Source organism: Simochromis diagramma, unplaced genomic scaffold, assembly GCF_900408965.1.
Source record: "Simochromis diagramma unplaced genomic scaffold, fSimDia1.1 OVJJ01000740.1, whole genome shotgun sequence".
Classification (NCBI taxonomy): domain Eukaryota; kingdom Metazoa; phylum Chordata; class Actinopteri; order Cichliformes; family Cichlidae; genus Simochromis; species Simochromis diagramma.
The window spans coordinates 138,652-163,225 of NW_024387541.1; the positions used below are offsets into that span (position 1 = coordinate 138,652).

Genomic DNA, 24,574 nt, shown 5'->3' on the forward strand with positions numbered 1-24,574 from the left:
CTTTTAATGTGAAAAACAAAATCCAGGAAGCATTTAGTTTATGTGACATGCAGGCCTTGTGCTATTCATAACACACTCTTAAAGAGTACAGTACAAACCCAACTGAGCAGCTCAGAAAGTTCTTCACTTAAACAACAGCCAATCAGAAAAGAGCATCAAACCACAAGGCTGTGAATTTTGCCTCCTTGATGACACTCGAGGTCTTAGACTTTCAAACCGCTTCCTGTGCTCACACTGAACGTTAACACACAGGACAGACACACACTTTCCCACAACTATACACACTCTATTATTAGTTTTGTCTTGAGGAATCTGACTGTAGCCTCCGCTGTTAGCTCAGTGGAAACAGTAGGAGGAAGTAGCTGATGTGTTAGTCATGGGCAACATACAAACATACAAAAAATATAAAACATACAGAAGCCCAGTGGCCATATTGTTCAGGGTTGTCTGTGCCTCCCAGTGTATCCATGTGTGTGGAGCCTGAGGTCTATACAGAATAAATCTGAGACCTGAATTTTTAAAAAGTTTGGTTTGTTGCAATGTTGGAACTGAATTTAAGACATTTATATTTATACCAGTGTCTCAGTTTCACATGTCACGTTGTTAATGTACACATAAATAAAAAAAATTTTTACACACAATTTAAAAACCTTTAGATTATTTTTTACAATATCTAAAGAAAATGTGACCGATAATTAGTCATATACAGCTGCAAACATTATATTATTGTTGCAATAGCTACAAGTGCTGATGAATAGCTCATATTTTGATATAGCTCATATATCTTTCTTCTCTTCATGTAGACTGCTGCTGTGAAACCATGTAAACCAGAGAGTTTACAAGGTGATGCTTCAAAACATGCTGAAGCAACAAGATGAATATAAGAACTGGTCAACATGTCAGGATGATTCATGAAACTTGAATCTCGCAACTTAAATACTGTCACATTTCCATTAAACTCCTCATAGTTTAAGATTTACTGTGTGTGTGTGTGTGTGTGTGTGTGTGTGTGTGTGTGTGTGTGTGTGTGTGTGTGTTAAAGGTAACCGCCCTGCAGTAAAACTTGAGAACCTGTAGTCGCATCAGAAACAGGACGCTATGATCACAGAGTTAAAGTCAGTCTGTGCGACACAGATTAACGACATAATCCAGGTCACAAAGAACAACTGCTCATTTTACTCTCATACAAACAGCAAAGAACAACAAGGTGATCATTTATCAATTTTGACTAAGTTTTGGAAAAACAAATGAAAGATGAAAGGTTAAAAACTAAGCCACGCATGCAGGAGAGACGTTCAGTTCTCACGGCGCATCCAGAGAGTGTCCGGAGTGGTTCACGTTTTGTCGTGTGTGGTGGAAGATTTCTTTTCTCATGTATTAATCACATATTGAATCATATCACATTAGTTATAGTAATATCACTTTCTCACTTTACTATAGTAAGAGCACTCCTGTAGCTAGTTTGCATGCATGTGGAATGTAAACACAGCGAGGCCATTGTAATGGGAGAGGTTAAACAGATAGTGGGACTCCTGCTTATCAGGGATGTAAATCCTTAGGTGACGGCCAAGCAGAAAACAAGGTCATAATTCTCTCTGTGAGGGAGGTGGTATAGCCCCCCCGTGAGAGGCCAACATGTGAGTTGTGGAATGTTCTCTGTCTGTGTCTCTGTTTATAAGATGTAAGGGCTTTCTCCACATTGCAATGTGTTTATTAAACCCACTTCAAATCAAGCTCACTGGGTGTGTTGCAGGTTATTGTTAAATTCTCCACAACACATGTTACAGCCTCATTCAAGATTGATTCATTTGTTTTCTTTTCACCTCGAAAATATTACAAACAAAATAGCTGTTGATGGTAGGATGGAAAAGGTTTCCTTTAAATTGTTTCAAATTTATTGAAAATATTTTTTTTTAAATAACATGATGTCATCGCCTCCAAATGAATTGCTGAGTTGAGCCTCATATTGACCTCTGAACTCAGCAGAAACTCTGTACTTTACAGCTCACTGGTTTGCCTTGTTGCTCTTGATGCTCTCTCCCCTTCTCTTTGTTGGATCGTTGACTCTCCTGGACATCTTTCTCACCTGAGCCCGAAAAGTCTTACAGAGGTAAAAGTAAACAAGAGGGTCCAGACAGACATTAAAAACTGATACCATGGTGGCAGCCTCCTTCAGGTAGTATAACACCCCACCCACAGAGTTATTCCAGAAAAAACTATAGGGAACACGAGCCAGGTGATAGGGCACAAAACAAACACAGAAGATGCTGACCAGCACCAACATGTTTCTGCGAGATTTCACCAGCTTCTCAGAGGAGGCCAGCTGCCTCTGCTGTGCCTGCAACACCTTGCGGGAGGTGCTGTAGTAGAAGAAGACCAGGGATATGAAGACCAAGAGGAAGATGATGGTGCAGCTGATTTGAAATGTTTTATGAAGGACGCTGAATGACGTACTGAAGAGGGGCCCACAGTAGCAGCGGTCAGAGGCCAGAGGATTGTGAGTGATGAAGAACATAATGTTGTAGGCGATTGTTTGAGCCAGAAGAAAAACCCAGGTGACCGTGGAGACGACATGGGCAGTTCGTACTGTCTGCAGGATGTGAGTTCCTGAAGGATGGACGATCTTCAGATATCTGCAGAGAGAAGAGAAAATGTGGTAAAAAACGTCACCAAAAATAGTCACAGTGGTGCCAAATGTGCAGAAGTCACTATACGGTGAAAATAAATATTCGTGTTGTTGCTAGGACTGAAGAGTTTGTAAATAACCCAATAATCTGGTTTTAACATTCTCGTGAACTGCAAATGATACTCAGTAAAGGTTCCTTACCTGTTAACAGCGATGTACCCCATGAACAGGATGCTGGCGTACATGTTGAGGTACAGGGAAGTAGCTCCAATGCTGCAGTGGAGTATGTAAACAATGCCAGAGCTGCTGGCATAGTGGATTATCCGCAATGGCAGAGAGAGGCAGAGCAGGAAGTCAGCAGCTGTCAGGTGCTTCAGGTAGACCATCAAGCTGTTTGAGGCCTGCTGCTGAGCTTGGTGAAAGTAAAACTTTAGGATGAAGCCATTGAGGAGTAAACCCACCTGAAGAGACACCGAGAGGATGAAGAGGACAGGACTTTCAAACATTCAGGTTCTAACAGGGCGCAATCTGAAAATTTTAACCGTACCAGAAACAGCAGACTGTAGACCAGCATAAAGAAAGGGTTGACTGATGGGATAAAAAGATCATGCGTGTGCTTGAGAGGTGAAGTCATATTTGTTGAGTCAATCATGCTTCTGTGGCTGAAAAATAAATACAAATCACAGAGGTTCTTCAAGACCAACCTTCTTTCATCTGATCAAAGTTAATTTATGTGTTTGAGGATGATTATTGTATTTAATCCTCAGAAAGCTTTCACTTGATACAAAAATGACGGCACATGTAGATTAAAGCAGTCACTTATACTATCACATTACCATAACTTGATTGATTTTTTTTCTTGTGTTTTACACTTTTCTCCCCGACACTCTTGGTCGTGTTTTATTTGAAGTGCAACTGGACATTGACCCACAAATTTTCATGAGAGTAGTAGCATGCCTTCTACTCTTTTTGGGATTTTTCACCACCACTTCTGGAGAACCTCTAAGCCACCCCATTGTTTACAGTAGGGAGCAGCTACTGGGCAACAGGTACTCCCGGAGGAGCAACCCAAGATTGCGAAGAAATTACGGCGTCGGAGGAGGGGATGCAGGGCTGGAGTGAAGTAACGGGAAAGAAGGAGACGGTACAAACCAAGCATTCCATCCATTCTCATGGGTAATGTAAGATCTTTACCCAACAAGATGCAAGAGCTAATGGCGCTAACCAGACTGCAGTGGGAGTACCAGCAGAGCAGCCTCCTACTGATCCCTGAGACATGGCTCACGGACCACACACTCTGTCATAACTCTGGATGGCTTTCAACTGGTTAGAGGAATGCAATGGAGAGTGGTAAGAGGAGAGGTGGGGGACTGCCAATGTACATCAGTGAGCGATGGTGTAACCTGGACACATCACTGTGAAGGAACAGCGCTGTACCAAAGACATTGAACTGTCAGCAGTTAGCGTCCAGCCATACCACCTGGCCAGGGAATTTTCACATGTTATTGTGCTGACTCTTTACATCCCACCCTCGGCCGACCCTACGGCAGCCTGTGAGTACAATCACTACAGGGAGTGCAGAATTATTAGGCAAGTTGTATTTTTGAGGAATAATTTTATTATTGAACAACAACCATGTTCTCAATGAACCCAAAAAACTCATTAATATCAAGCTGAATGTTTTTGGAAGTAGTTTTTAGTTTGTTTTTAGTTTTAGCTATTTTAGGGGGATATCTGTGTGTGCAGGTGACTATTACTGTGCATAATTATTAGGCAACTTAACAAAAAACAAATATATACCCATTTCAATTATTTATTTTTACCAGTGGAACCAATATAACATCTCCACATTCACAAATATACATTTCTGACATTCAAAAACAAAACAAAAACAAATCAGCGACCAATATAGCCACCTTTCTTTGCAAGGACACTCAAAAGCCTGCCATCCATGGATTCTGTCAGTGTTTTGATCTGTTCACCATCAACATTGCGTGCAGCAGCAACCACAGCCTCCCAGACACTGTTCAGAGAGGTGTACTGGTTTCCCTCCTTGTAAATCTCACATTTGATGATGGACCACAGGTTCTCAATGGGGTTCAGATCAGGTGAACAAGGTGGCCATGTCATTAGTTTTTCTTCTTTTATACCCTTTCTTGCCAGCCACGCTGTGGAGTACTTGGACGCGTGTGATGGAGCATTGTCCTGCATGAAAATCATGTTTTTCTTGAAGGATGCAGACTTCACCTACGTCCCTACCCTCACCTATGGCCACGAGCTGGGTAGTGACCGAAAGAACGAGATCGCGGATACAAGCGGCGGAAATGAGCTTCCTCCGAAGGGTGGCTGGCCTCTCCCTTAGAGATAGGGTGAGAAGTTCGGCCATCCGGGAGGGGCTCAGAGTAGAGCAGCTGCTGCTCCACATCGAAAGGAGCCAGCTGAGGTGGTTCGGGCATCTGGCAAGGATGCCCCCTGGGCGCCTCCTGGGCGAGGTGTTCCAGGCATGTCCCACCGGGAGGAGGCCCCGGGGCAGACCCAGGACACGCTGGAGAGATTATATCTCTCGGCTGGCCTGGGAACGCCTTGGTATTCCCCCGGACAAGCTGGGGAGGTGGCTGGGGAGAGGGAGGTCTGGACCTCTTTGCTTAGGCTGCCCCCGCGACCCGACCTCGGATAAGCGGATGAAGATGGATGGATGGATGGATGGATGCAGACTTCTTCCTGTACCACTGCTTGAAGAAGGTGTCTTCCAGAAACTGGCAGTAGGACTGGGAGTTGAGCTTGACTCATCCTCAACCCGAAAAGGCCCCACAAGCTCATCTTTGATGATACCAGCCCAAACCAGTACTCCACCTCCACCTTGCTGGCGTCTGAGTCGGACTGGAGCTCTCTGCCCTTTACCAATCCAGCCACGGGCCCATCCATCTGGCCCATCAAGACTCACTCTCATTTCATCAGTCCATAAAACCTTAGAAAAACCAGTCTTGAGATATTTCTTGGCCCAGTCTTGACGTTTCAGCTTGTGTGTCTTGTTCAGTGGTGGTCGTCTTTCAGCCTTTCTTACCTTGGCCATGTCTCTGAGTATTGCACACCTTGTGCTTTTGGGCACTCCAGTGATGTTGCAGCTCTGAAATATGGCCAAACTGGTGGCAAGTGGCATCTTGGCAGCTGCACGCTTGACTTTTCTCAGTTCATGGGCAGTTATTTTGCGCCTTGGTTTTTCCACACGCTTCTTGCGACCCTGTTGACTATTTTGAATGAAACGCTTGATTGTTCGATGATCACGCTTCAGAAGCTTTGCAATTTTGAGACTGCTGCATCCCTCTGCAAGATATCTCACTATTTTTGACTTTTCTGAGCCTGTCAAGTCCTTCTTTTGACCCATTTTGCCAAAGGAAAGGACGTTGCCTAATAATTATGCACACCTGATTTAGGGTGTTGAAGTCATTAGACCACACCCCTTCTCATTACAGAGATGCACATCACCTAATATGCTTAATTGGTAGTAGGCTTTCGAGCCTATACAGCTTGGAGTAAGACAGCATGCATGAAGAGGATGATGTGGACAAAATACTCATTTGCCTAATAATTCTGCACTCCCTGTGTAGTGTCTGTCAGCTACAGATGGCACATCCGCAGTCCCTCATTATTATCTCTGGGGACTTCAATCATGCCTCACTATCTGTCACTCTCCCTAGTTTCTCACAGTATGTTGACTGCCATACAAGGGACAGCAAAACCCTGGATCTATTATTTGCCAACACAAAGCAGGCTTACATCGCATCACCCCTCTCCCCGCTTGGCCACTCAGACCACAATCTGGTACTTCTCCACCACACTTATAAATGTGTATGGTGAAGAGTAAACCTCCCACAAAGAAGGTGATAAGGGTGTGGTCTGGGGAATGCAGATCAGCTGAGAAGTCAGCTCAAAGGATGAAGGCAAGGAAGGCAGCAGTTCGCCTACTATTCTGGAATTGGGGTGGATGACGCTGTCAGCTACCTGTTACACCAATTCCTCTCTCACCTAGAGCAGGCGGGGAGGATCAGTGTTGCCCCCTTGACAAAACTTTGCTAGACCCGCCCCTGCACAGTTACCAGCTGTCAGCTACCTAAAAAAGGATCCTGGTGTTATTTGTCTCTCAGAAACAGTTCATAACTTCCCTTCAACTCATTCATGTCACCTAAAAGGTAAACCTGTTTCTCCATCACAGCTCTGATGATTCAGTAAGGACATCTCCTGGTTTCATCTTCATGTTTCCCTCTCACCACATATACAAACCGACATCATGACCAGCAGCTTTTACGGCTGTTGATAGGTTCGTAGCATAAACCTATAAGCTGTTCGCTGGAACGTTCAAGACAATTCTGCTACACAGCAAGTGTCAAGAAGTGACCCCATAAACGACTCCCCTAATCCTGCTGGTCTGGAAGTCCAGCAGTTCATCTACAAAAGACACTTAGACTAAAACAGATATACTTGTGTTTGGTACACCATAAAACAATAAAAGAAGGTACGACCTCTTCTCTTCTCATGACCCCAGGATGTGAGTGTGTACTGTATGAACACTCTGGAAGGCACACAGTCTTTACAGACTGCTAAGGATCAAACCTCTATCAATATGCAATTGATTATAAAACTATATATGAGTAAATATTTCTAAGCATAAATGACAATCAACCATATACATCTAACAATTGTGGCTCCAGCAAACATCAGCTGATACTAGAAATTAATATTAAATAAACTCTAACAACAGCTGATCAAGCTTAAACGTGCTGCTGTTTAGCGCGACATCCGCTGGTTTCCTCTTTCTGACGCAAAGTGGGCGATAAACAAACAAGAGAGCCGATCAGAGCTGATCATTGATCAGTTTCATGATTGAAGTAGAAACAGGAGAGGGAGGGTGAGAGGATGAGAGAAGAAGAGGCAGCTGTGCAGCAAATACACAGAATAACTCCAGCTGTGTGTCTTTTTCATTGTAGCTGAAGTCCGGGACAAACTGCATTTCTTTTCACCTCAAGACGAAACACGTAATATTTTCTCTGAATACCAGACAATTCTGGGATCAATAAAGTCTTATCTTATCTTATCTTATCTTATCTTATCTTATCTTATCTTATCTTATATATACTGAATCTTGAACACTGGCAGAAGGAGGCTGTGGTCCTGAGGTAGCTGTGTGAAGTGCTTCTCTTTCCTGTGGCAGGAGCTACTAAAAGTCATCTTTTAAGTTAAGTATGAAATAAGTAGAAATACAGATGATTTGAGGATGAGGAACCGGCAGGACTCACCTGTGTTTTTCCAGTTTTCGGTGAGCAGGAAAAGCTGCTTGTGCCTATACGTCCTCTCAGTTTAACAGTATCGCCGTTGATGAGGAAAAACACAGTAACCAAACTGCTAACCAGCGCTTTGACTTATTTCCTGTTTGTCTTCACTGCTATAAACAGAGACAGTAACGTGTCTTGAAGATGTGTGTTTATTACATGCTTCATGTGTGTGCATTTCTTTACTTAGATGATCTCGTATTTAGTCACATCATTGATATTTGGCAATATTTACAGGCTGAAATCTGCCAAAAGCACCAACAAGACAGATGATTTCTGACCTGTCTGTGCTGGACTTCAGTCCTTTTGGCTTGTTTTTGTTTTAAAATATTGCTGTTTTTAATTGCACTTTGGCATTAACTTTAATTTTAAGTGCACTTGTTACTCTGTTTATCAAAACCACCAACACCAGCTGCATCATCGTCCTTCAGTTGTTTTTTCATTTTCCTGGAGTTCTTCTACTAGAGCACCTCCTACAGGGTGTTGCTGGCAAAGCAGAGGCAGCTGGCCTCTTCTGCCTTTCATATTCAGTTGAGACCAGTGAGACCACTGCCTTACAACCCAGGCCTTCATAAAAAAACACAGGTTTTTACTGAGATTGGAGATCAATATGAGGCTCAAGTCATCACAAACATACTCCCAAACAGATAGCATGAGTTTATGTTCTTACTGTAGCCAATCAGGTTACAGTGCCACACAGCAAAATCTCCAGTGTTAAATTAACACTAGAGAGTTTCTATATGTGTCCACACCTCTGAGTGTTAAATACAACACTGTTGAGTGTTAAATTAACACTTTTGACAGTGTTATATGTTTAAAAGTAACCTAGTCAGTTTTGCAGATTAACAATGGCTAACACTGAGCAGTGCTGATTTTCTAACACTGGAAAATGACTCAAAATGTTAGAAATATTCCAATTCAAGTTGATTTTAAATTGATCTTGTAAATAAACATTAATAGTTCTGTGTTTGCTCTGTGACAAACTGAGGACCTGTCACGGGGTGTACCCCGCTTCTCAACCTCTGACAGCTGAAATAGGCAGCAATGTTTGGCTGTTTTAGATTTAAAAATCTAACACTGAATCATTTAAACAGCACTTAACATTTGTCAGCATCAGGAAAAAAGTGCAGAAATATTTGGTTTTCTTTAACTGTCACTTTAAGGTTTCTTTCAGGTGTTAAGTTGAATAAAACTGGTTTAGTAAATTTTCTGGGCTTTAATCACTTGGCTTTAGTTCCCTGCTGTAGCTCCACACTCTCAGGGATGGACAGCCTGAGCACTGACAGAAAGCAGACAGCAGGTGGCAGCACATCACCAAGAGTAGTTCTGCTCACTGTGAATCTTCATCCCCAGTCTAACACAACAGAGGCCTATGGTGACATCTAAATGTTCCAATCAGGGCACATTCAAACAAATAAAAATAGAAGTTTATCTCTAACACTGATAATTCCTGCTGTCAGGACAATGCTTTTAAAGAATACCAGTTAGCTGTAAAAATAGCTTTTAATCTTTATTTATATAAAAAAAAAACACTGAAAACAAAATGTAAACCAGAAAAACATTTACATGAAACAAGTATTTCGTTCTGAAAAGTGCAAAATGTTTAGGAAACAACATGACAAAGATTTTATTAGAAACTATGCTCAGTGGTGACATCAGCCATAGCATCATCATACGGATGGTCTTCATCTTCCTCAGTGGGTGGAGACATTGTTCTTTGATGTGAGTTTCTTCCTGTTAAGTGTATAGTAGGCATTAATTGTGTGAAACAATGCAAATGATCAAAAACTGACAGCCCACATTTCACTGATTGTTTAACAAAGAGAACATATCAAAAGTAATTCTTTTGGATTCAATTCTCATTTTGAACCTAATGGCCCATCATGGATGCACACTTCTTCTTTTCCTTGCAGTGTTATCTGCCTCTCTGCAGCTTCTCTATTCTCTATTCCTGCCATCCCCCCAAAACCTCATCCCTATGGAGACTGTCTACTTCTACACCACCAGAAATCAGGCAGAAGGATCCAACCTTGGTCACAAACCACAGTTTGCTAGCCAGTGGATCCAGAATGCACTACTTCCAGAGACAGAGGATGACTATAAATCATAGCCTTTATTTGTAATAGCAAATAAAACAAACTAGACAGAGACTACACACATAATGAGGGAGGACGCGACAAAGAACAGCAGCAGACACAGACTATAAATACACTGGAGGTGATTAGGAATGAGTGGAAACACCTGGGAGCACAGCTGGGCAGCAGACGGACAAAGGACAAAACATAGATGATAATGGAAACAGGAAGGGATAAACACAGGATTTAACTAAATGGATGGATGGGTGATATTTGAACAGAATAATGTTACCTGTAGACCCACGATATATAGAGACCATGAGGAATGTAGAGATTATATATGGAAAGTACACCAAGATGTGGCGCAGCATTCCCAGAGAAGACAGGTTTTTGTCTGAATCTGAATGTGAGGCGGGAGCATCAGGGTCTAGAAACAAACAAGCACAGCTGGTTCAGAAAGAAAATCAATAAAAAAAAGATGACAGTCACTTGATTCTTTGGACTTTCAAAGCTTTCATCCTGTTTTACCTATAATGAACAGCCAGCTGGATGGAGACTCTCCCACACTCATGTTACACTTGTAGATGCCTTCATGAGACTTGGTGACATTATAGATGATCATGTGACCTCTAGGCTCAGTACCAACAATAGAGTTATCTTTGTAGAAAGTTGCTGGGAGGGTGGACTGAGTGTTCTTTATTTCACAGAGCAGAGTAACATTATCTCCCTTCATCATGGGGAGGACAGGACTCTGCAGGATTACCGGAGTATCTCGACCTGCTCGGAGATAAAGTCCATCATTCTTCAGTAAGGAAGATAACTCACAAGTAAACAACATTCAAGAGAGTTGCAAACTTTCCCAGGAGTGTAAATCCCGACAGAAGTAGGGTCTAAGGTCAGACTGTGCAAGTGTCAGCCGTCATCCCACCTGCTTCCCTTTCCCTCGTTACCTGTGTGTGTGTGTGTGTGTGTCCTGGTTTTCCTGGAAAACCTAGCCTTTCCCCTACCTGGGGGCGTAATCACACACATCTGCAGATGATTAACCTCATCTCGGGAGCTTCTTAACAGAGCTCCCGTCGACGCTGGATCTTTGTGAAATTTCCCATCAGTTTCCCAGCAAAACCGTACGCTAGAAAGTTTGAGGTTGCTGCGAGTGTAGAAGTTACTGATGGCTTCCTCTGTGATTTTCCAGGAGATTTGTGTAGATGAGAGGACGAAGCAAGCATGTTGCACGTAGACACACAGGGAGCGGAAACTAGGACCACGGACACTGGGAGATGACACAGCATGGGAATCGGGGACGCACACTCATCAGGATCACACATGGGGATTTATCGGGTCATGACTATTTGCTGCACTGTAAATAAAAGTGCTGTATTCATCGTACAGAGTCCTGCGTTTGGGTCCTATAATCCTGACAGTCAGTGGTTTTTCTTCCTCAGTAGAAAACAGCTAATAAAAGCTGCGAGTACTGCTTTGGGTTACACTTCCTGCCTGCCACACAATGGTTACAAGACATTCACAATGATTTCCAACCTCCCTTCAGCTGGTTCAGAAAAAGGTTAGTTTCTCAAGGTTTCATGCCCCCCTCCTACACACATGCACCCTTCAATTGTATCTGCATCTGTCTCTTGGTTCTTTTACAACAACTTTCAGTTGTTGGGACAATTATGTTTACTTTTAGTCGTCCCTCATTCTTAGAAAATTTGAAGGGTTTCTGTTTCTAAAGGGGTTTTTTACTGAACATACCATGAACAGTGATGTTGACTGAGTTGCTCCGCTGCTGTGTAGGAGACTCGCACCAATAAACCGCGCTGTCAGGCTGCTTGGTCGTAGGGAGGATACAGCCATGGGAAACGACTTGCCCCCATGCTTGACAACTGGACAGGTCTTCAGCAAATGTTGTGAACCTCTTTACTGTCCATCCTTGAACGCCACAGTTCAGGTTCAGGTTCTTATACTCAAACAGCTGAGCTGTGTTGGGGGACGGTGTGAGAGTTGGGGGGTCAGCATCATCTGGGGACAGAAGCAGACTTTACATCGGTGTGTTTAAAAATTTGTTCAGCTGCATTCAAGATGGTAAAAAAATGCACAACCTTAAGATGATCCTTTGATTGCTTTTCACTTTTTTTCTTGGACAAAAACTAAACTAATCTGAAATGAAAAGCACACAAATAATACTCCAGCAGCCAAAGGGATCACAGGTTTTTTGAGTGAGTGACCTCACCCAGCATATTTTTCCCTAGTGACTGATGGTTATCAGATGTACTCCAGTCCTGAGTAACTTCAGCTTCAGCTGCTCTTATTCAGTCACTTGATTTTAAAATGTAAGGAGGTTTCTGGTAGCTTGAGATTATAATAAGAGTTTGTACAAACCACCAATTGTGTTGTTTTGTTTTTCCATCTGTTAGATACCTCTAAAATGTTTAGATCTACGGTTGACTTGGTTTTTCGTTCTTTACCTTGTATCAGCAGCCAGCTGGATGGTGAATCACGACCACCAATGCTGCATTTGTAGGAACCTTGATGAGCCTTTGATGCTTGGTAGATGGTCATGTGACGTGCATTTTCCTTTTTGATGAAGATGCCATCTTTAAAGAAATCAGCTGATTTGTTAGAGGGATTCTTTGTTCTACAGAGCAGAGTGATGTTATCTCCCTCCACCACAGGGGCAGCAGGAATCTGCAGGATGACTGGGTTCTCTAAACCAACAGAAAGGCAAAAAATGTTGTTGCTTGACTTCAGGTGATGAGACAGCCTAGAGGGAAGCAGTGACTGAACAATGGTGGTAAGAACGTCTCCAAGAAAATAGGTAACCTATTTTCTTGGAGACGTTCAGAGACAGTTGATGATGATGATGATGATTATTATTATTATTATTATTATTATTATTATTATTGACCGGCTTTCAAAAAAATTAATTAAAAATTTGGGTCTTAATTCATTAATTAGCTGGAGTGAAAGATTGCTGCCACTCCTCCTCCTGGGCTTTTGCTTTGAGTATATAATACATTTATATATTCCTATGATGCCCCTGAGACAATCCAGCACATTACAGCAGGGTGCAAGATGCTAGCAGGCAGGGCATACATGGAACGCCATAACACAACACAGGACCCTCAAGCTCCCAGGCCTCTGGTAGAGGACCTGAGCTTGAAGGATAGATCGCCCGCAGGGGCAAGAGGGGAACACACAAATGTCAATGTTGATGCAATAATAATGCATAAATGCAAAAACATTTAAACACCTTTATTTATTTTTTTTGACACGGAATTAACGGCCTGTGATCTTTGGCCCGCCCCATTTTTTCAGAAATCAGGAAGCGACGCAGCAGTTGTAGATTTGAGCAGAAATAGATAAAGGAAAAGGTCTTTTGAACAGCAAGTTCAATTTTGCCATGCAATGCCAGATGGTTTTCTTGACAAAAACAAAGTAAATTGAATTTGAATTTACTGTCGATGTGAACTGAGTTATCACTGTAGTACATCCAGTCTCAAATACCACTTGCTAACCAAGCACATAGCTAACACAGAGAGTCCTCCTCCCTCTCGCCAAAGGCAGACCACGCTGGATAGTTTTCAAAGGAGACATCTGGACAATTCTACAACCAACAAATTTTCAACAGCCATAGCAAAATGGGTGGCTACAGCTTGGAGGCCAATTATCATTGTGGAGGATGAGGGGCTACTTGAAATAATTTGCATAGCGTCCTACGACTGCACGTATGAATTGCCGTCGAGAGCCACCACTGTAACCAAGATACACAACTTGTATGAAGATGAGAAAACCAAAGTCGAGGAGGCTTTGGGGCAGACCAACACGGTTGCACTCACTGGAGACTTTTGGACTTCTCCAAGTAATCATACCGCGATCGTGGCTCAAGAGTTGGGAGTTCGCCTTGTAATCAGAAGGTTGCCCCGGCTTGGACAGTCTTGATCGTTGTGTCCTTGGGCAAGACACTTCACCCGTTGCCTACTGGTGGTGGTCAGAGGGCCCGGTGGCGCCAGTGTCCGGCAGCCTCGCCTCTGTCAGTGCGCCCCAGGGTGACTGTGGCTACAATGTAGCTGCCATCACCAGTGTGTGAATGGGTGGATGACTGGTTGTGTAAAGCGCTTTGGGATCCTTAGGGACTAGAAAAGTGCTATATAAATACAGACCATTTACCATATACCCTGGAATAACAGCACATTATTTTTTCACCACAGAGGGAACTTCACTCGCATGCTTTGACTGTTATGAAGACGGAGGAGAGGCACTTCGCTGACACGTGCGGTGTGCACTTTAAGCAGGTAGCTAGACAGTGGGAATTGAACGCTGACCACTGACAGTGCACACAACATGGTTAGCGGCCAGGCAGCTCCCATTTGAGCACATGCCTTGCGTCGCACACAGCCTTCATCGAGCCATCACACAGAACAGTCAATTTAACCTTGCATTGGCAAAATGCAGAAAGGTCAAAAGCCTTTTTAACCTTATACAAATGAATGTAACAAATTCTTAATGAAGTGTGTTTCTCTAAAACTGCAGGTATATATCTGAACTTTTGGGAGGGGAGAAGTTTGTTTCCTGCTCAGTGGTGCTGCCAGCGATGTGTCACCTGTCGTGAGTTGTGGAGGTCTCTGAGGATGACCCAGCTTACATGGTTAAGTTCAAGGAGACCTTCAAAGCAAAAATGGAAAAGCACAAGGAAGAAACTGGCGTCATGTGGCTCAGGGTTGCGACAGCACTGGATCCTAGGTTTCTTAGCAGACCTGACAGGGCTGAGGTGTGGCGCTTGATCAGTGCATTGCTGAGGGAGAGGCCTGCACAGCCTGAACAACCAGCAACATATGAACCATCTAAGAAAAGATCAGCTCTCACGCTTGCATCACAGTATTCATCTGATGAAGAGGAGGACTGTATTGAGAAGTGTGTGGAGCGATCTAGGCCAGAGCCAACTATTGATGTAGAGGACTGTCCCCAGAAATGGTGGCTCAAGCACTGAGATGGTATCTTAAACGCAAGTACTTGGCAGCACTTGCCACATCCATACCATGTGAGAGGTTATTTTCACTTTCTGGCCATGTTGTTCAAAAGAAGCGCTGCCCTGTCGTCTGAAAATGTCAAATGCTTGAGCAACTGGTTCAGTGCAAAGAAACAAATGCACTGTATGTTATTAGTTCTTTTTTCTTTCTCCTTTGTGGTGTTTCCATGTTCATGTTTTGTTAGGAAAACAGAAAAAGGAAGACGCTTGTGTTGCTCAGCCTCTCCTAAATACAAGTGGAGAGCAACAAGAGGTATAGCCAGACTGTTTTATATAGGCTCATGTATAACACTATCCACAGTTACATATGCTTTTTATTTATTGTATTATGGTTTTTAGCGTGTATAGTGTCTCCCTGTTTTGATCCCACTTAGATGGGAATATGTTTTTTGAGCTTTAACAATCTAATGGTAAATTAAACAGTCACATTTTATAAAACACTGCCGTGTATAGTAACAGTGTTACAGTTGTATTGATTTATTTGTGCATGTTGCAAAGGTTCAATGAAGAGAGGAAATCTAAATCACGCATATATGAGTCACATTGAATTTCACAACAAGCCTGGTTTGAGTGTATTGTCCTAAAACAGGAAGCAGAAGGATGGAGTATTTATGTGGCTTTGCCTACAGTCATGCTGAGATGCAGTTTGATGACTCTTACCACTGACAGCGATGTTGATGGCATTACTGCTGTGACCGTGTGTGGACTGGCACCAGTAAACACCTGAATTAGAACGCTTGACTGTCTTCATTTCACAGGTAGAGGAAGACTCAGTGCCCCAACCCGAGGTGCAGTCAGACAGTTTCAATCTGAGGACACATTATACATTTTAATCAGTTACACATGTGAAATTTATTTATTTCAGTTCCTAAAATGATTAATGAATTAAGTAACAATTTATTTCTGTAATGGACTGGATTTAACTCTCCATGTTACACTGAACAGTTTCTAAAATATGCAAACATTCTCAAACGATTCCAGATATCTCCTGGTGTCCTTATCACTCACAAAGTGGTTCTGTTGCTCTTATTCCAACTTACTAAATATCAGTTTTTTAGTAGTTTTTCACGAGACCTTTCGAATTTGTTCTTCATTTTTCTTGCTGATTTGTTTCTTTTCTTCTGCTTTTTCTTTGCTTTCACTGAAAGTGATATGACTGCTGTGAAACAGTAACCCTACTCACTGAAAAATAAAGATACTGAAACAAAAGGGTAAATGAGCCATACGTGAAGGTTGACAGCATTGACTGACAGCCCAAGAATAACACAGTACCAACTTTCATGGTTACATTTGTAACAGTTTGTAACCAGTAACCAAATGTACTTGAGCAAAAAAATATACCAGAGTCTGTTCCTCTGCCAAAATTTTAATTTAAATCATTTGTATTCACTATCCCCCAAATTTCAGAAAACGATTTAAGGCAAAGAAGGGTTAACATGAGTTAACATTAGTTAATCTAACTCCAAAAAAGCCATGAAAGAGAGGCTTTGGCTACCGGACAGATGAGTTAAATCTCTACTAATGCTTTTATCACCATACTTCTCCAAACAGGGTGAAGTGGTAAAAAAGATTAAGTCATGAAGATGGCTCTCCTTTTACCAAACTAGTTCACTGTAGTAACTGATACTAAATGTGCAATATGATCTGTAGTAGGCCAAAAGTTCAAAATCAGCAGGAAGTGCCACAGTTTTACTTTATCTGCAGTTATAAGTGCTACACAGACTCCCTGCTCAAGGACTAGGTTTCTAAAAATGTCAAAATCAAAGGATTGGTTGTCCTCATAGCTTCAACTTGTTAAGCAGCAATAATTAGCTCAAGATGCAAATAGAAGCAACATCACCTAAGGATAATTCAACTTTGAATACAACTATAAGAATAGTGATAAAACTGTATTTTACTATATTTCTTATTATATGGATGGATTTATGGATTCTTAATATATATGAACAGATAATCACAACCCAGACTAACATTATATGAAATAAGGAAACACACCTAAAGGGCGATTAATAGAGTCTGGAAATTAAATGTATATTGGATTTGTTGTTAGTTGAGTGAAATATTAATAATGGTCTTCCTTTAACCTGTCAGATTTGTTCTGTGTGCATTTTGGTATTTCAGAGGTAAACTGACCCTCCTGTAGTGTATCTCCACACCGTCCATTCACCAGAGGTTATCTCGTCACAGCTGAGAGTAATTTTCTCGTACTCAAAAAACTGAGACCAGTTGGGAATGACCTTCAAAGAAGCTGAGAGAGACAGAAGAACAGTAACAGTAACAGTTTTAGTTTAGTTTAATTTTACAGTTTACAGTAACAGAAGAACAGTAGGGTTTTTCCTTTCAGTATCAGTCATTTTTTGGGTGTCTAGACACAAAGACACATTTCACTTCTTAATATTTTACTTTGAAGGAGAAAGAATGTCTTTTAATTTTTTAAAGAGGTCTTGATCAGCAGTTCTCCAGGCTTTCTGAAAGTCTATCAAAGACTTTACTTGGATATTGGCTCCTTTGGCACTCATTTGTCGAACCATTTTCAGATAAATGTTTGTTTTGGGTTTTTTTGTTTGGTTTGGTTGTAAACACTAAGTAATGAATCCTTCCAACACCTAAGACATGACCCAGTATTGTATCACCACATATTAGACAAATGGTAAATAGACTGGCGCTTTTCTACTCTGCCTGAGCACGCAAAGTGCTTTATATAACTAATTCATTCACCCAATCACACCCATTCACACAAGCACTTCTCCTAAGCTTAAGTGCTAAGTATCTAACATTCATACTCCGATGGATGCATCGGAGAGCAACATGGGGTTAGTATCTTGCCCAAGGATATTTGCCATGCAGACTGGAGCAGCCTGGCATCAAACTACCGACCTTCTGGTTAGTGGCTGATCTGCTTTGCCACCTGAGCTACAGCCACCCCGACAACTTGACAAAGAATTTAAAAATGTATCTGTAGACACTTTGTTACCTGCTGCTAAAAGCTATTAATTGCTCCACTTTCTTAGTTGAGTCAGGAAAAATTGGAAAGCATAAAAGCTACTAACTTAGCTGTCTTAAAAGCTAAATTTCTTTTCGTATTTGAGTGCAACTAAAACCGATGTGTGGATAAACGGCCTCGAGGATCAATGTTCCTATGGGCTGTGCGTCTTTTCAAAAGCAGCATGATCTATCAGTGAAAAGATCTGTTATTGATTTTTTGCATTTTAAAGTATGATCGCCATCAGGAACACCATGAATCATAGTCATCAACATCCAAATAAGATTTTTGATCCTTCGAGAAGCCTGGAGAACTGTTCCTGAAGACTATCTAATGCAGCTCAGAATAATAAAGGTTTTATTTTAAGCATTTTAGAATTCTTTCCTCTTATACGGTATTTCTATTTTCCTAGCAAAGTATAAAGAAATGAAGGGTGGATCACAACTACATCACAGAGGTGATGCACAAAAAAAGTAGCTAGAAATGGCAGTAACAACAATAAACAAAAAAATGTTTTTAGCCTCATATTCTGTGTAAGAAAAGAGGATAAGTGGGTAACTTTTGTCGTACCATCCTACGTATGAACAGTAGTTGAACAGTCGACCCCGTGCTGAGAAAGCTTCCTCCACTACAAACTCTGGTGTCATGTAAACTCATGCAAACTTTGGCCTAAAGAAAACGCGCCTTTCTCTGTTGAACCTGCACCAATGAGAGCCGTGCCTCCTAAGTCGACTGACTTCCTGTTTCCTTCCCATGCAATGGCCTAAATAAGATAAGCATGTGGTTCTTTTGGGCTTTCTGAACATTTGCTGAATAAAAATGCTCAAATTCTGATGTGGACATTTTTCAGCTCAGTGCTGTTTCTGAGGGGTTATTATTTGAGACCAGATGTTAGCCAAAGTGAATAAATGCACTCACTGAATTAATCAAAAACCCAGAGAGTTACCAAGTTAGTGAAACAGTGTAACAACTGAGCTTTGCAATTGCTGTCGTTACCATAATGAGTCTGAGAGATCTGATGATGGTGTGCTTCACTTCACACACACACAGAAGAAATGTGATTAACAGAACTCATGTGTTATGTTACCCCACAGCAGTAATAAACAGTAAAGAAAGCAGTTATTTGTTCTTGTGCTCTGATTGGACATTTATCTGCTGTGTGACATGTTGTCTTACAGATCACTAGTGGACAACTTGACAAAGAACTTGAAAATGTATCTGTAGACACTTTGTTACCTGCTGCAAAAAGCTGTAATTTGCTCCAATTTCTTTAGTTGAATCTATAAAAATTTCTGGAGTTTGACAGGCATGAAATAGCATTTTTGCGCCAAAGATCTATCCAGTCTTTAAGTGATGACGTGATGAATCCTGCTTCCGGCCCAGACACTACCCTGCATTTAGTAAGGCTTTTGTGTTTTTAACATGTTTAATGCTTTGTATCTTGTTCTATTTAATCTTAAAAAAAAAAAAGTGATCACTGACTCTCGGCCTCTCTTGGTTTTTATGACCACTGTTAATTTTAAAGCTCAGTTTTTAAACCCGTACGATGTAACTCCAGCCCATGCAGCAGTATATTAGTGACTAACCTTATATTGTGGATGGATTATCGCACTTGTTCTCCTGACAGAAGTTTGGTCTGTTTACAGCATCCTGCCATGTGATTGCGTTTGTCCCTAACCATCGAGAATCCTCACGTTAACTTTTATCGAGTGGAAAAAAGTTAGTGTTCATCCTCCAGCTTCACTATGCTAATCTCGTGCTAACATAGCTGTGTAGCTACCACGTAGCACATCATTATAAACCAGCTAGTCCAACTTCAGTAACCTTACAAACATCACTGCTGTTTAGTTTCCTGTTTTCATTTATGTCGGAAGTGATAGACGTCTTGATTTGTTTAAGAAATCTTTCAGTCAGCACAAGCTATATTATGTTTAGATGGAAACTAGCGTGCTAACTCTCTGCTAACTTCTAACTCTGTTAAATGTAATAAATTCTGCTTTCATGGATGCCTGGATGTTAAACTTAATTGTTACACCTGGTGGAGCAGCCACACTGATCATTTTATTACAGATGAAAGCATTTAGACAGTTTTTCAACTCTCAGTAATGCCATAGTGATCGTTTGAATTTGGGACTTGCAGCGGAGTTTAGGTCCAGACACAACTAATGACGTCAGACTTAAAGACCAGATTAGATGAAAACCTGGCCATGTGTACTGAAATGAATGTGGTTACCAAGGAACAAATGTGCGGCTTAAGCTAAGGCTACAATAACAATGCTTAGTTTGATAAAAGATACTTCATCAATACGGTTAGGGGACATTTTTTTGTTTTGTTTGGTGATCGGTGAAACATTTTGGGACATTTTCCCAACCCCTTATTCCAAATTGATTTTGTTTTGAAGAAGAAATTGCTCATGCAGCTGTTTCTCGTTCTTGGAGAGAGTTTTCTTTGGCCTCGTGAGTAGACGAGCAGAGACCGTTGGAAGAAGCAGAAGAGCAGATTTGGGATTTTTAAAAAGAAAAAAGCTTCCAGTAACTTCTTAACATATTCACTCCATAATTACTTTACTGTGAAGAGTTCACATCTATAAACCTAGTGTTTCCAAAGTATAGGTGAATATAACGCGCACATTTTTTTTACTAGCATTACATTCACACTAGCATACACACACACACAGGGCTGAACCTTACCACGACTGTGGCTGACGTCCGGCAGGTGCTCAACACTGAAATGAAAGTCAACCACACAGTGTGTGAGTGCTTCTGAAAACTCCAAACATTTGAGTTTATGTATTTGTGTTACTTATATTTGACACAAAGTTACGGGTGAAGCTCAGTCGTTATTTAACTATCAGAATCAGAAAAGGGTTTAATTGCCAAATGTTGAGCAGATTTTACAACATTATGAAATTGCTGCGTGCAAAATGTAGGGGGTTTTTGTTCAGTACTTACAGAGGAGAAGCAAAACTGTCTTCATAGCGTCTGCACGCTGCAGTTTCACTGACCGTTTTGTAGCAAAAGTGGCGGACAACATCCTGTTAAGAAACCACATACTGTTGGGGGAGGGGGGGGGACTTTAGCAAACCAAAAAGAACACGAGACATTTTAACTTTTACCTTGCATACCTCTGGGATTCATTAACACTTTGCTTTGTTGCTTTTGCTTTTTCCTATTATACTATGTTAATGTGTTTGTGAACAGAGCGAACACAGGAAAATAAGACACAACACACATCCTCTCTCTACATTTTTGAAAGGTCAGCGTTACGCACAGTACAAACAGGCAAAAGCCAACTGCATGGACAAACTGTACACTTGCTTCGTGTGTGTGTGTGTGTGTGTGTGTGGGGGGGGGGGGGGGGGGGTCGTCACTTATTACTCATAGTTTCAAACCATGTGTGACAACAAGTAATCAAAAATCATAAGTTTCAAAAACTGCAGTTCCTCTGAAGTCCACTTGAGTCAGACCACAGTGCCCTGCTGGGCAGCAGTTGATGGTGGAGGCCCCAGTGAACCAATTTCACTGTTAAAGTTGGCACAACGATCATCGGGCATCTAATAAGGATGCCTCCTGGCATGCTGTTCTGGCCATGTGATTGGGTGGGAGATTACATTAGCTGGCTCTCTTGAACCCACCCCAGAATGCAGCAGCAGATGGTTATCAGGTTGTCTTTTTGCCTTCCTTCAAGTCACGTCAGGTTCTAGTATTTTCTCATGATTCTGTTTGGGACATGTTCGTATTTCAAGCCTTGTTTTGTCCTGTAGCGTCCATCATGCTCCTGCTCATAATCATGTTCATGTCAGTTATCATAGTTTAGTTCTTCCAGTTTAGTTTTACCCCTGTTTGCCTTTTTGCTTTATTTTTGTTCATGTTCCGCCACAATAAAAGGCTCGCTTTTTGTTTGTGATTTAGTTCCTCCTTCTCTCAACACACAGTCAGCTTGCACTGGCTCTGTCACATGATCCAGGATAGGTGGACATGTGGAGACATTTTTCATTTTGTACAATTAAATGAACCAAGCTGTTTGTTAACAGAGTCTTGTTACACAATATATGATTAGATACACAGAACTGTCACTGAACACTTTGAAGCTTCCCCTCTGGACTACAGTTTTCTCACTTCGATAGTAAGATCCACCCTAACCAACCTCATGTGGGTTCAAAATACCAAGATGGTGATGTAAATATAGCTCGAGGCTTCATGCATGGACTTAACAGGGACTTGGATGTTTCTGCTCTCCCTCAGTGATGATGTCATGGTAGCTATTTCCATTACACATGCTTTCACTTGGTCTGCAGCAAATAACAATTAGCCCTTGAGGTTAAATGAATGCAGAAAACACAAACAACTTACATTAAACATTTAAATAAATCCAAACTTTCTTTGTGCCTACAAGTCTTGAATGACTTTCTTTTTTGTGGCCATCTGGACAAATTGCTACTCGTGCCATTACTGTTCAGTAACACTTTTCTCTTTAGATGTCTTTTTATCAAGTATTTTATCAAAGTATGTCAAGAATTAACACCTGTATAATTGGAAAGCCCATTGTTTGTGCTTTGTTGATTATTTCATCAACCTGGGCATTACCACCTGTGATTTATGCATGGCCTGAAACAGCGATATCACCTCAGCCTTTTTGCAGCACATTTCAGTCATAAAGTATTAACTATGGTTGTAAAGCGAATGCTACAAAAGCTGATATTGGTGCCTTTATGCAAAAATTTAAAAAGACCACAGTTCCACTTCGGGGGTTTTCTTTCCACTGGTGTCTGTCTGACTGACTGTGGTTATGACTGAAGATGTTTTGTTTGAGGTGACGAGCAGAAACAGGAAACACACGCGTCTCGTTGTGTTTGTCATGCAACTCAGTTTAACTCAGGATGGTTGTGAATCTGACTGAGATATTTGAAAGTGATATTTATTAGAATAGTTCAGAATAGAATAGGATAGAATAAACCTTTATTATCACAAATTAGACATTTTGATGTTAGATAGCTCTTATAGCAAGAGGAATATAGACACAAAGTAGTCCTATATACTTAAGCAACTGAAATTAGTTTGTACAGAACTAAACTGTGTTCTTTAATCTAACAGCTGCTGGTGAGAAGGACCTGCGATAGTGCTCCTTCCTACAATGTGGGTGTAAAAGTCTACTGCTGAACGAGCTGCTCAGCGCTCATACAGTCTCAGGTGGAGATGGCTTAGACCCTTTTTGTGGAGTGCATTTGTGTTTGTGGACCAATGCAGTTTGTTATTGAGGTGAACACCCAGGTATTTGTACTCCACCCCCGTTTCAATGCCCAAACCCTGGATGTTCACTGTTGTAATAGGCGCTGACTAAGACCAACACTGCAAGTCTGGAGACACACAGCGTTTATCTTGGGTTGGGTTACAGACTACAAGTATGTGTGTGGGATGGTTTATAATCTGCACTGAAATCCAGTAGCCCTGTGATAATGGTTTGGTACCAATATTACATGAGATCGTAAAGAATATATGAAAAAATATTTTAAAATATGTGCGTGAATATTCTCACCTCTGTTCTTGACTGTACCTGGTCTTTGGTTCCTGTGGTAACGTGCTGAGATTAGTGCGAACTGTTTGCAAAATAAATGGTTTGTGAGGTCTTGTTTCGAATGCCTGAGCTCTGGGATTTTACCATCTTTGCTCTTTTAAACCACATGTATTGTGGTATACATACATGGTAGCAGGCTTTATATTTTATAATTATTATAGATGTTTTAAGGCTGTAATACCCCTCACTACATGCTTTATACACTTTTCTCAGACAGGCATGAATATTTTCACACTTTTAAACACTCTCAAAGTTCAAACCATCGTAGAAAAATAAGTCCAGTATTATAGAATGAAACCAAAGATCAAACCCTGTTTTCAGGTCCAGAACATGAGAATAGAGCTGCAAGAGAATTCAACATTTATGAATAAATCGTATGAAGTAGAGGAAGCAAGAAGAACGAGCTGAGTAAAGTTTAACTTATCTGACTGTTTGGTTTCGCTTAATGCGCCTTATAATCCGGCGAGCTTTATAATCTGAAAAATACGGTAACTTCTACCTTTCTTTAGCAACTTTTTGTGCAATGGTTAGCATCTTCCTCTGCCTTTTGGGTGCTACCACAGGTGCCTTTGACTGCAAAACGTTTCGTCAACATTGTTGTTTGTTGGGGAGAAAACTTACAGTACAACACTTCAGAGTCACACTGCTAGTGATCGAAGATTTATGGGAATTTTACAAGCTGAATGCATTCTGTACTGTACAGGAGACACGGCACGAGACTGATTGACAGTGGTCTACAGCCAATGAAGAAGCAGAACACAATGCGCTGTTTAAAAAAAACATGCAAAATTGCACACAAAAAATCCACGAAACAGGGAGGCCACGAATGGTGAACAGCAGGTAATGTGGACCATGATATTTTATTATAGCAACTAGAGCATGCTGTAGGTATTAAAGGTACTGTGCTGCAGTGCTTTAAACGATATCTATTTAGTAGACTCTAGTTTTTTAATGTAAATCAAAAG

General features: G+C 41.3%; 2 protein-coding genes across 2 annotated transcripts; both read right to left on the reverse strand.

Annotated features, from left to right (window-relative positions):
• Nucleotides 1-2,005: 2,005 nt before the first annotated feature.
• Nucleotides 2,006-3,209, reverse strand: LOC120727415 (P2Y purinoceptor 14-like). The gene is made up of 2 exons (XM_040021644.1): nucleotides 2,828-3,209; nucleotides 2,006-2,633 (listed from the first exon to the last, which is right to left on the reverse strand). Exons 1-2 carry the CDS (start codon nucleotides 3,130-3,132, stop codon nucleotides 2,006-2,008), a joined length of 933 nt encoding a protein of 310 aa, XP_039877578.1. The 5' UTR covers nucleotides 3,133-3,209.
• Nucleotides 3,210-9,473: 6,264 nt separating this feature from the next.
• On the reverse strand, nucleotides 9,474-17,338 carry LOC120727416 (Fc receptor-like protein 6). The gene is made up of 7 exons (XM_040021647.1): nucleotides 17,185-17,338; nucleotides 15,712-15,860; nucleotides 12,491-12,730; nucleotides 11,778-12,044; nucleotides 10,557-10,805; nucleotides 10,321-10,455; nucleotides 9,474-9,687 (listed from the first exon to the last, which is right to left on the reverse strand). The coding sequence occupies exons 2-7, from the start codon at nucleotides 15,800-15,802 to the stop codon at nucleotides 9,584-9,586; spliced, it is 1,086 nt and encodes a 361-aa protein (XP_039877581.1). The 5' UTR covers nucleotides 15,803-15,860; nucleotides 17,185-17,338; the 3' UTR covers nucleotides 9,474-9,583.
• Nucleotides 17,339-24,574: the final 7,236 nt, after the last annotated feature.

Excerpts from the sequence above, each read along its gene's own strand:
- LOC120727416 (XM_040021647.1), bottom strand. The coding sequence starts at position 15,802 with ATGAAGACAGTCAAGCGTTCTAATTCAGGTGTTTACTGGTGCCAGTCC. Across the intron at positions 12,045-12,490 it reads CAGCTGGCTGCTGATACAAG|ATGATGCTGACCCCCCAACT; the intron begins GTAAAGAACGAA and ends TTCTGTCCCCAG. Across the intron at positions 10,806-11,777 it reads AGTCAACATCACTGTTCATG|GTCGAGATACTCCGGTAATC; the intron begins GTATGTTCAGTA and ends ATCTCCGAGCAG.
- LOC120727415 (XM_040021644.1), bottom strand. The coding sequence starts at position 3,132 with ATGTTTGAAAGTCCTGTCCTCTTCATCCTCTCGGTGTCTCTTCAGGTG. Across the intron at positions 2,634-2,827 it reads GGGTACATCGCTGTTAACAG|ATATCTGAAGATCGTCCATC; the intron begins GTAAGGAACCTT and ends TTCTCTCTGCAG.